The following is a 12,846-nucleotide window of genomic DNA, read 5'->3' on the forward strand; positions in this document are numbered from 1 at the left end:
TTTAGGTAGTTGGGACAGTGATAACAGAATGTAGAGAAGTGGGATATTCGAACTCTTGGGTTTTTTTTTTCCTCTGCTAAGACAAGTTATATTTTAGATTGGAAAGGACAAAACAAAAATTACTAATAGGAAATTGGTGCCCTTGTATTCATTTTGAGTATATATTTCATTTTTACTTAAGTGTGTTCAGAGTGTAAGCATCTTGAGGTGAGGGAATGTTTGTTTTTGTCTTTATATTCCTAGTACTTAGCACAGTGTCTGCACACAATAGGCACTTAATAAATGCTTCTTGATGAATACAGAGAAATTTTGCTCCTTGCTGCTCTTGATTAATTAAGCCACAAAGTAGAGTGTCATCCGCAGATGTTGAAGATACAGCAGAAATGATACACTGGCAGTGATTTTGAAAAGTTATGGAGGTCCTGCAATATTAAAGAAGGGCCGATATTGTCCCAAATTTAAAAAAAAAAAAAAAATGGAGGTTAGTCCACAAATTCTATACCAGTGGATTTTAATTCCTGGAAACAATTCTGAAACATAGAAGAGATTATTAATGAACATTTACAAAATGATGCAATGATCACAAAATTCAGCATCATTTCATAAAAAACTGGTAGTGCAAGACTAACCTCATTTTCTTTTTTGTTAGGGGATCTGGTAGGTTAGGGGAATGCTACAGATGTAAATCACCTAAATTTTAGCAGAGTGTCCACAGGTAGGGAGCTCTGCTCAGTTATTTCGTTAAAGAGATAAATAAGTATGAGCATTCATTTCAGGTTGAATCAAACTCTACTTAGGTTGTGGGAGCAGATCCCTGAGACGTGAACAGGCAGTCACACTCCAGAACTTTTATTTAGTATTTAATGTTCATTCTGAGGTGTACAGTTATGATAACTCTCATTTCCCAGGGTAGTGGGGCACTGGGAGTTCCAAAAATATCTTGACATAATATTTGACCAAATCTAATAAGATAAGGAGTTAATAGACAAAAATATAAAGACTTACACTTTGATTTTAAAAATAATTTTCTCAAGTGTAAGAGGGAAAGATAAATTTGCCTTAAAAAGACCTAAAGGTCTTTCTTGAAAGATAGTTTGTCTTAGAAAGGCCTAGTGATTTTCCTGGACTGCAAAGTCAATATGAATCAACAGTGTGGTATGGCAGCCAAGAAAGTGAATCCCATCTCGAGCTGCATTAAGAGAACAGTAATGTCCAAAACTAAGGAAGGTTATGGTCCTGCTGGACTTTTCTTTGTTCAGTTGACATCTAAAATGTTTTACTCCATTTGGGACATCATGTTTTAGAAAGGTGTATTTCTTATTTTTTCAAGTGTTCTCCTTGAAAATTTATCCCTAGTTGTGGTCTTTGAGGCAGATAGTAATAGTAATCTCTGTATCACCGAAGAAGTATAGTACACTTTTACAGTCTTTGTTCCATTGGACCCTTATGGCACCATATGGGCAGAGTGGATTTTACCTCCATTTTTCAGATGGAGAAACTGAGGGTCAAGGAGGTTGGAAGGCCTAGGATTATGTGGCTAATGGTACAACAATCTCTTAACACTTTGCCTGACAATCACACCTCAAAGGATCATAGATCCAGAGCTGAAAGGTACCTCAGAGGTCATCTAGTTCAACTCCATCATTTTATAGATGAAGAAACTAAGGCCCAGAGAGATTAAATGATGTTCCCCAGGTCACACAGCAGGTAAGTATTAGAGGTGGTAGTTGAACTCAAGATCCTCTGATTCCAAAACCAATGTTTTTCCCCCACTATACCACACTAATATTATTATTATTGTTGTTGTTATTATCAGACTCCAAAATTCTGGTGCCTGATGGTCAGATGGCTCAACCTCTTCGTATACTTTCATAAAATACTATTTAAACCTAACCTTTCCATATCAGTTTGTCTTGGCAGTTTCAAAGGAGTTATTCTTAACTTTTCATCCCAGTGATTTTGCTGTGTTACCACCTAACATAATAACCGACTAGGGTAGGTAACTTTTTCATCTTTGAAAAAGCTCAAATTATGTACCAATGAGATGGTTTCTTCCAGTGGTCCTTAGCAGTTGGTGTAAGCTCTCACCCCACTTCTTTTGACTTTTAAGGGCAACTCCCATTTAACTTTTTCCCTGTCTGGTTCATAAGCAGAAATGAAAATTTTAATGGGCCATTCTGTCTGTTTGGGTTCCCTTAATTATAAGTATGTGATAGAGGTCTGGCAGGACCAGCACATGTCCTGTCAAATAGCTCACACTTCAGGACAAATGAGGCAGAGGTGAAAGCTTTTAAAGACCTTAAAGTAGTATATATGGTTAACCTGATGGCCCACCTAACATAGCCTTGGGAAACGATGTATCTTTACAGTCACGTTGACTTGGTGAGCAACTGTGGTTTGTGGTATTAGAAGAGAGAATACTTTTCTTAGAATTTAAGAATATATTTTGTAATTTTCTTGGGAAATTACAAAAGGTTAAAGATTTTTCATAAAAATTTAATTTTCTTCCTTCAGCCCTACATTTCTGCTGATCCACCTTTTATCAGAGTGACACGTGGAAGGATTTATTCAGAAGTTACATGTCTCTTTCCTAATTTGAAACACAACGTGCGACTTTATAATGTGCAGGGTAAGAATACACTAAAGCTGTGTTTCCCAAAATATTTGGGCTATGAAACAAATATATTTTTCCTTGGTGGCATAGTGGAAAAGCATAGATTTGGAAGTCAGAAGACCTGGGTTCAGATCTAGGCTCTGCCACTTACTCCCTATGTGGCCTTGGCCAAGTCACTTTTTCCTGAGCTTCAGTGTTCTCATTGGTAAAATCAGATGGATCCTATATCTCTAATGTCTCTTCCAACTCTAAGTCTATGATCTAATGTAGTTCTTTGGTTAAGTAGAACCATTCTGACTTTCCAAGGCAGGGAGAAATGGGACATAAGGGAAAGGTAGTTTGTCATTTTTTAATTCTGAAATAAAATTTTATTATGTTTCTAATTCAGTTAGTAATAAGTGAACAAAAGATTAATCACCTTTTCCCCGGTAAGAATGATAAAGAAATAGAAAAAAGCTCATGATATAAATAATTAATCTAAGTCTTTCTAATCTAGCTGAATTTAAAACTTTTTAATAGAAAATTAAAATTAGAATCATTGAAACATAATAAAATATTAAGTAAAATTTAGTTTACTTCCCATGGCATATTTTTACCCCCAAATAAAAATCCTTTTGAAAATCCTTTTAAAAATTAAAAAACCCTCCATTTTCCCTCTTTTTCCCCTTTATATTCTGAAAAACATGTGGACTCCAGGCCCAGATTGCCATGTAATCATTGCACATAGAAAGTCATTAATAAATGTTTGGATTGAATTGAATCATGGGCTAATCATTTTTAATTATTTCTGAGACTTTGTTTCCTTCCAGTATCTGTTTCATAAGTTAGGTGCAAAGATCAAATGAAATGACAAAGTGCTTTGGAGACCTTAACTCACCAAATAAATGTCAGCTATCATTCTTATTGTTAAAATCGAGAAGAGAAATCTTACTAACCTTGCTTGGTTTAGAGTACTATGTTATGGATCAAATGAATAATGTTTGTGATTATGCTTCTTAAATGTAATGTTACATGTAATTGTAGTCAATAATTATAATTTCAAACCTTTTAAAACTTAAGGCACTACAAGTTCTTCATCCTCCCCTAGGATGGTTTATATACAGCTCGAGTTAAAGTCATATCAGATCAGGGTTATTGGGGAGACTTTAGTGTACTTTTCCTTTTGTTACATTAAATAGCATATATACATATATTGGCAATTAATATTTATATGATGCTTTAAAGTTTACAAAGGAGTTTACATGTGTTATCTCATTTGATCCTCACAGCAGCTGTGAAGTATATGGTAATAATTATCTCTGTTGTACAATAAAGGAAGCAGATAGTGACTTGCACAGGGTAACACTGCTAGTGACTGAGGCAGGTCTTGAACTCAGTTTTTGCTAAATGTAGATTCTGTGCATCACACCACCCAGCTGTTTTTAACTGCTTCTTCTTCTTAACACTTTCAGAGTTAAGAGATTATTTAATCTGTAGGCACTATGAATATTTTCCTGGTGAAATAAAGTAAAAAATTAACTTGCCCTCCAAATTGCAGCTTTATATGTTATAAAAATGTTGTGCTTCCCTTCTTACATCCTCGATGTTATATAAATGCTGTACTTCCCTTCTGCAACCTCAAAGTTAGAATATAGTCCTTGATTCTTTTAGAAAGTCTCTGTATCCCTTTTTGTTAGAATTGATATTGTACCTGCCTAGAGAAACACTTAATTTACATTGACACTATGATCTGTAAGTGACATTTGCTAGCTATGCTTTCATTTGTCTTCGGAGCTGTAATTATTTCACTGAGTGTCCTAGTTTCTGACATCAAGAGTTGCTTTGAAGTTTTAGGTTGCTATGGGTTACCAGCCTTTTATATATATTTTCCAATGCTGACAAAAGGGTTCAAGCCTCAGATCTGTTATGATGTATGTCTTCACATTTTCACAAGGCAGATATTTTTTGTGAGTATAAATTATGGTCCTAGTTATCATCACTCTGATGCCCTTAGGAGAAAATTTCTAAATATTTCTGCCTTATCTCTCACTAACATATTAAAAAACAGTGCTTGTGATGAATTTCCTGAAAGAAAACAAGTAGCTTGAAGGCAAAATGTAATGAACTGTTTCAGAAACTTTTTGGTTTGAAATGATTGGGTAATTTCAGTACTTGGAAGTATTTAGCAGTAAAAGAGTGCATGTAAAATTTTTCTACAATATAAATTTCAATATAATTTTTAGAAATAATTAATCTGTGACCTTTGGCTTTTGGAAACATCATAGACTTAAAATAATTTTAATTTCTTCAGAGCCTAATAGAATTCTACCAAAAAAAAAAGAAATGAAAGTCAGGATATTTGGCAGTCCTTGCTCTATTACTGACTTAATTGTGTGACTGGGCAAATTTTTTAACCTTTCTGTACCTCAATTTTCTTATCTGTAAAATGAAGAAATTGGAATAAGGCCCAAAACAAGATTAAAAACCCCTTCTAGCTTTCATTTTCTATTCAAAAAATTTCACTACAGATATTATAATCCAGTGGTTTTGTAAACTATTATTTTCATTCTGTGTAGTAGATTATAGAGTCTGTTCTAAGGTACTTCATTTTACTGATGATAATTGTTACTGAGTCTTCAACCTTAGTCACGTTTTGCTTATACACATTTCTAAAGTCTCACTGATTTAGTATATGTTGACATTGGCATTATTACATGTTGGAAATTTGAACACAATAGCAGTTTCCTACTTAGGTGCTTCTTTAAAAACATATTGTATGTTTATTTAGCATACAAAATCAACTTGTTACCAACATGAGAGCAATTTCCAAATCTTCTTTCTGTATACCTTCAGACCACCAACTTGTTGAGCAAAGGACAAAACATTAATAAATTAGAAAAAAAGAAGAAAGGTGAGAAATTTATATGTTATAAGAAATGGATAAAAGAACATATGTTAACACAAATTATCATCATTTTTTCCTTTGTGAGTTTGACTAGTATAAATCCATCACCATGATGTGACCAAATAAGAGTAGACATTTGAAAGACTTGTTCTTGCCAAACAGGTGTATAGCAGTCAGTGGCAAAACCATTTAGAATATCGAGCAATATCGCTTCATAATACAGTAAAGAATACTAGAAGAAAAAACTAAGTTTACAGAAAGCTTGACAAGAGATGCAGTAAAACCAGGTTATCCCCAAGACATATAAGGATGAAGCCAAAGAACAACAAATAAACAAAAATGTAAGAGGTGAATAGCCATAAAAATTTTTTTTCTTTATCAGCAACTACTGTTGCTTGTCAGCAGGCAATTATAATTTCACCAAGTTTACAAGAAACTAAGTTTATTACAAGAGAAATGAACATGCACGTGGAAGCCAAAGATTTCACACTCTATACAGAAGTTGCATTTTTGTAACAGCAGGACAAAGGGAAGAAGAGCTACCAGAAATCTCCACCTAAAGGGGTGTGGCGTAGCGGGGTGGGAGGCCGGGAAGAGGAGCAAGTCAGTGGTAAAAGCTGTACTCTTTTCCCTTGGTAATTGCTAGACTATGAAGGTAGGATGGGCTGCTTATCTACAAGGGGCCCAGCTGCACAATCAGTTTTTCAGCCTAGTGCAAACTGATTGGCACCTTCGTGTCTCCCAAGGACACAGAGAGAGTCCAGTTTGGGATACATTATGTCAGCTCAGGGAGAGCTTCATCCTTGACATATTCAGGGCCTCCTGCAGAGTCTGGATCCAGTGTTTCTGGAAAATTTGGTAACTCGAAAGACAAGCCCAGGGGACCCTTTAACATTCCTCAACAGCCTCAGATATATAGATTTGAACCTCACAGTCTCCATTGTGTGACACAAGTAGAAATGACACAAAAGAAAATAAAGCTAGATCAACTAACATCAAAGGTGTTCCTTGCTCAAGGAGATAATCATTTTAAGGACATTTCGGGATTGATAGTGAAGATATCTGAGGGAGAAAGGATACTAAATAATTTTTAAAGTCAAAGATTTTATCATTTCAAGAAATAACTAAGAAAATATTAAAAACTGTTTACTCATGCCTGCTTTTCTATCTCTACAAAATCTTTTAAAATCTGTATATTCATTATGGGCATCCTTGATCTCAGTGTAAAAGAGAATAATTATATTAGGCTTGGAATTGCAAATATGGCTTACTTATTTAGTGAGTGAGAGATAACTGATATATAAGTTACTCAATAGTCCAGATACTCCTTTGGTATCCTCAACAAGCAAAACCTTCAGCACTTTGGAATGTATCCCTTGTGGAGTATTTATAAAAGAATATGAACAGATTGCAAGAATAAGAATGCATCAGTGTCATAATCTTTACTATTTTTGAACTTTTTTTATTAAATTAAATATTTCCTCATTGAATGTAAAAAGCTTTTTTTTTTTTTTAAACATTCTGTTGAGAAGGCAGGCACTGTGATATCTATGTTACTTGTGAAGTTATGTAAAACATATTTCCATGTTAGCCATGTTGCAAATGAAAACATACAGGGAAAAAAAACACAGAAATTAAAAGTAAAGTAAAGTGCTTCAGTCTGCACTCAGATCATTAATTTCTTTGGAGGTGGATACCATTTTTCATCATGGGTGCTATAAAATTGTCTTTATCAGAATAGCAGAGTCTTTGATAGTTGCTCATCCTTATAATATTTTTTTCTTTTTATTTAATTTTTCCATGTGCCAGAGTTTCCCAGACTTTTTTGGCCTACTGCCCCCTTTTCAAAAAAAAAAACAAAAAACCAAACTTTACTCAACACCCTTCTGGAAATCCACTTTCTTTAACCCATTTATATATATATATATATATATATTTTTTAAATTTGTGTCATTTCAAACCACTACGGCCCCCCTGAATCTTTCCAGTCCTCTCCAGGGGGTGTTATCTCCCTCTTTGGGAACCTGTGAACAAACATTTTTAACTTTGTGGTTTTTTCTTTTTTTAATTTTGGCTCAGTTCCCTATATATCTGCGAAATGGGGTCTTTATCACAGAAATTTGCTGTAAATATTTTCTCCCACTTTCCTGTTTGCCTTCTAATTTTGGCTGCATTAGTTTTGTTAGTACAAAAGCTTTTTAATTTTATGTCATCAAAATTATCCATTTTACTTCTGGTTTAATTGTAGTCTTGCTTTGCCAGCTGCCTGTTAGATATTCCATTAGCATTTCAAACTAAATGTGTTCAAAGTAGAATTCATATTTCCTCTGAAACCCATTTCTCCTCCAGATTTCTAGATTCATTGCTTTTGAGGACACTACTCTTCTTTTGGTCAATTAGATTCATAGCATCAGTCATTCAGGATTTTTCCCTTTCATTTATCTCTTCCCCTCTCCTCTCAATATCCAATCATTTGGCATATCTCATGGATTCTGTTTTCATAACATCTCTCACATTCATCCTTTTTTTTCCATTCACCTATTCATCACATCATTTGCCTATACAATTGGAATCTCTAGCCTCCTTCAAGGTTTAGGTCAAGTGCCACCCCTCTATTTAGAGGTCTTTCAAGAGCACCCCACCACCACTACCAAATGAACATTTTATCTCTCTAGTTATTTTTCTGTATATGTGATATCCCTACAGTAATATGTAAGCACTTAAGGGGCGTAGAGATGGCTTCGTTTTTTATCTTTATATCCCCAGTACATAGTAGGGATTTAATAAAACTGTCTGATGAATTGAATGAGTTTCTTCATGTCTTAACTCCATGCCACTAAATCCTTCTATGTCTTGCTGTAGTCTTTGAGAAAGAAGGGTTTCTTTGCTCTTTCAGGGCTTATCCCACTCTCTGCTCTGGATTCCTTCCTCACCCATCATTTGCTTGTGCCATTGCTTCTCTCTCTCCTCCCTTGATTTCTTCCCCTTTCTCATTTTCTTTGTCTTTCACTCTCTCCTGCCTCCTTCATTTTCACTCTCTTCCTTTCTATTGTCCCTCTCTCTTTTGTCTATATAGCATGATTCTGTCATTCTCTGAAGTTATTCTGCTTCATCTCTTTTCCCTTTCACCGCGATATTCCTAGGAAGACATCTCTTCTCACTGCCTCTGTATCCTTACCATCCATTCATTTCTTAACCCTTTTATAATCTAGGTCAGGTGCAACCCTTCTGCTGTAAGTGTTCTGTCTGAGGTTTGCAGCTTTTGAAGGTTAAGCACCCCTCTCCTCCTGGATAGTCTTTTTTCTCTTTCTTTTGACTGCCTGCAACATTGTTATCACCTAGACCTATTCCCATGTGCCTTAGCATTCCTTTTCCATCTCCTTTGCTGGATCATTGTCCATTTCCTGCCCCCTAATTATGGGTATCTATCAAAGCTCTGTGCCAGACCCTTTTGTCTTTCCTCAGCATTTTCCTTTGGTGATCTCATCAGATCTTACGGATTCAATTGTTGCCACAAAAATTACTCCAAAGTGTGTATGTCCAGCCCTAATTGTTTTCCTCAGCTTCATTCGCATATTGCCAACTGCCTGATTAACATTTCTATCTGGCATCTCAAACTGAGAATGTCCAAAATGTAACTCATTATTTTCTTCCTAAATCATCATCTCTTCCAAACTTCTTTATTTTGGAGTGTACCACCATCCTTCCAGTTGCCACAGTTTGTAACTTAAGAGAGTTATACTTGACTCTTTGCTGTCCCTCATTTCCTTTTTCCCAGTTGGTGGCTAATTCTCTTCTGTTAAACATGTACATTTCTTCCATCTGTATCCTTCTCTCTAGGTACAGGGCCACTACTTTACTTCAAGGCTTCATCACTTCTGATCAGAACTATTGCAGTATTAATTAGATAATTACTATTAGTATTCACTGAGAAGTGTCTACACACAGATACACTTAGAAGTAGGAATTTAGTAAAGTATATGATTGTCTGTTTTCAAAGGCTTGATGTAACAAGCATTTGTTAAGTGCCACTATTTGCCAGCTGCTTTGGTAGACTCTAGGAATATAAATACAGAACTGGTATAGTTCCCCATGGAACTTAGAAAACGTAAATACCAATTTGAGTTAGCATATAGTAAGAAAGTAGAGAGGAATCATGAAATGATAAGAGGAGCCAGCTTTGGTCAGGAAGATCTGACTCTCACTTATACTGATTCTGTGACTGATCAAGATGCTTAGCATCACCACTTTCCAGATACTTCTAGTATAAGTTGCAGAAGAGTTGCTGATCTCAATTGGTAGGAAGTGTAATACGTTCCTAATGAGGGCCATAGATTCTGAATGTATGCTTAAATTTGGGTTACTCAGTAGAGCAGTTTGACTAAGGACTCTCTATGTTAGGTTCAGGAATTTTAAAATGAGATGATTTTATTATTTTCTCCTACTGGTTAAACTTTTACATTTGATAATGAAGTCCTCTCCTGGAAAGTGATTATGTGGTAACAGCATCCATTTTAGGGACATTAAAGGAGAAAATCCATATAAAAGACTTATGTTCCAAAGGAGATTTATTAAAGGATGTTCTTTTTGTCCAGGTGAAAATGAGGGCGAAGGAGGAGGAGAGATGTAGGTGAAATAGGTGCTGTCATCCTCCACATCCATATCCACATTAGAGTGGCAATATGATAGTTCCCTCAAAGATGACATCTTAGCTTTTCCTTTTTATAGAAGAATAGTTGACTCTCTGACATATTAGGGATGCTTCTTCCTCTTTTCAGGGACACCGGGGTGATAATTGGTGTGGAGCAAGGTGTTCTCTATTGCCTTTTCTTCAAGATTTGCATTTAAAGATGAAAAGACAGTAATTTCTTGAGGGATAATCCAGGCAAGGTCTAACTTGTGCCTGAGGGTTTAGGCTCCATCCAGATTCTTTAAAAATGTAATACTCATAAATAATATTTAGCAAAAAGTTTAATAGCATAGACAGGCTATTTAGCAAAGATAGTGTTGATTAAGTTTGGCAAAGCTTGCCTCACCTTTGCATTCGCAACACATATGGTGAGAAAGGTGTGATGACTCACATGGCAGCCTGAAGAGTGCTTAATACTCATGCTTCCCTCATTGCGGTTGCCTTAGGCAAATGGGAAGCTTCTCGTGATTTGTGCCTTAATCTTTTTAAGTTTTGGGGAAGATTTCCTTGCCTTTTTAAAGGAGAGAAAAAACAAACAAAACCTAATGTATATGGCAGGAAACTTCCATTGTCACTGCTCTGAATCCTAACCAGATTAGCAGATCCTACTTTTCTCACTAAGAAAGTAGGAATACCATGTTGGAATGTTTCCCAGTCTACTCACGATGACTAACAGGGATGTGGACAATCTGACCTGTTAACATCTGTTGCTGTTGAGCCACTTAGGCCCAGGTGGTAGCTGATGTTTTGGGGCTTTTTGGTTTTGTTTTTATTGGACCTGTGATTTCTTTGGCAGGATTTTTTTGGTAGGAACCCAAAGAGAGAAAACAAATTGATAATAATTGCTGTTTTCTGGGTTTGAAGGGAGCTTTACACATGAGCTTTATGTCTCATACAGATGAGGAAATTGAAGCTCAAAGAAGTGACTTGTATAAGGTCACAAAGTCCAGAACTGTGGGGTTTCAACCCAGGTCTTCTGTGACTTCAAGTCTAGCACTCTTTCCACTATACTTGCTTCCTCTCACTTTCTCAGCAATATGAAAAGCCTGAAAATCCATTAGACCATTGGGTCTGACTGCCAGTTTTTTCTCATTTTCCCTGCAATTTTACATTGTTGTACTAAATATTTTTATGTAATTGATTCTTTTGCAGAAATTGTTTAAGATGATGTATTTTCCTTGTTACTTATAAAAGCTTTCTTCTAGAAAATGAAAATGAAATGAAAGGGAAGTATTTTGTGCTTTGGAATAGAACTAGAAATCCTTATTCACAACTTTGTTGACCTCACTACTTACCTTTTGGCACAGGTCAACAATGTGATTGAAATATTTTTCCCTGATACTTGTAATAGATCTTTTCAGCCAGTTAATATCTTTAAGTTGTATACCTTGTGATGAAAGATAATTTATTTATGAGTTAGCTGGTTGGAATTAGAGGTGAAGCCTGTTATAATTCAGTTCACTCATCAAACGTTTATTCATTGTCTGCTCTCTGCCAGTCACTGTATTAGGCACTGACAACAAAAATAAAATATTACCTGCTCTTATGGAACTTACATTCAACTCAGGAAAAACACACACAGATATGTACAAAATATCTAAAAAAAACTATATCCAAATAACATACAAACTACAAGGAGAACAGTAATATGTGGAGGTTTCAGGAAAGGCCTTATGTAGAAAATGGAACTTGAGTTACATCTTGAAGGGAGGTAAGGATTTCCAAGAACCAGAAATGAGGAGATAAGAGCATTCCTGAAGCACAGGAGGAAGTGTTGGAAGTGTTGGTATCTAGGTTGAAACTCAATTGACAGGCCAAGAAGCTAATCTTAGAAAAAAGATGGCTATGCAAACCCATGACCAACTGTAACACCTGCAAGTAGTAACCCCCTGTAACTCCCAGCTGGATGGGACGAGTACCTGGTCAGTAGTCTTGGCATCTTCTAGCCAGCCTGACCTGAGCTCATCAAGATGCTTTGGCTTGCCCCAACCCTGAAACTAAGTGTTAATAATAAAATTGTTTTGCTTAAAGAAAAGGGAGGGGAGTAGGTAAAATTTAAAAAAAAAAAAAGATAAATGACCTTCCTAAAAAGTTCTCTGAAATCCCTTATTCTTCCTTGTGCTCTTAGCCTTCTGGTTCATTCATTTGGTAAGCATTTTTTTAAGCTCCAGGTGTTGTGCTAAGCAGTCGTACAAAAACAAAACTTATTCCAAAGCAAGAGTAATTTTAATTTCACATGGGAATCACAGACATGATTTCCACTTCAGGAGCATATTGGTGGCTTAAAATCAGTAATATTAGCTTTCTGTTGACATTCTGGATTTGTAGGTTGGAATAATACAATCATGTACTAGAAAGAGAATAGGATCTGCACTGTCATAAAATCTATTAGACACCTGAGAAACACCATAAAATACTATGCTTTGTGAATTGCATTAGACAAGTTGAGTTTATATATACAACACATATTTTCCAAATGCTTATCACCTCTTTGGCTCTTCTCCCAGGTACAGAGCTGGAACTCAAATTTAGCGTAAGCTGTCTTTCCCAAACACATTCAGCTTTGTTTTTTACTTATGATAATTTCTAGTCAAAGAAAGTAAAGAAGAAATGATAGGAAAATGGGTGAGGCTTCCTATTTGGAAATATGATGCCTAA

At 35.6% G+C, this 12,846-nt stretch overlaps 1 protein-coding gene across 1 annotated transcript in view; it reads left to right on the top strand.

Annotated features, from left to right (window-relative positions):
• Positions 1-12,846, top strand: part of MAN2A1 (mannosidase alpha class 2A member 1) — a 200,723-nt gene that overhangs the window by 156,019 nt on the left and 31,858 nt on the right. Inside the window, exon 16 of the mRNA XM_027869175.1 lies at positions 2,515-2,629. Within this exon, the coding sequence (XP_027724976.1) occupies positions 2,515-2,629 (115 nt within the window). The remainder of the gene's footprint in view (positions 1-2,514; positions 2,630-12,846) is intronic.

The sequence above is a fragment of the Vombatus ursinus genome, unplaced genomic scaffold (genome assembly GCF_900497805.2).
Source record: "Vombatus ursinus unplaced genomic scaffold, bare-nosed wombat genome assembly UNPS02014792.1, whole genome shotgun sequence".
NCBI classification, from domain to species: Eukaryota; Metazoa; Chordata; class Mammalia; order Diprotodontia; family Vombatidae; genus Vombatus; species Vombatus ursinus.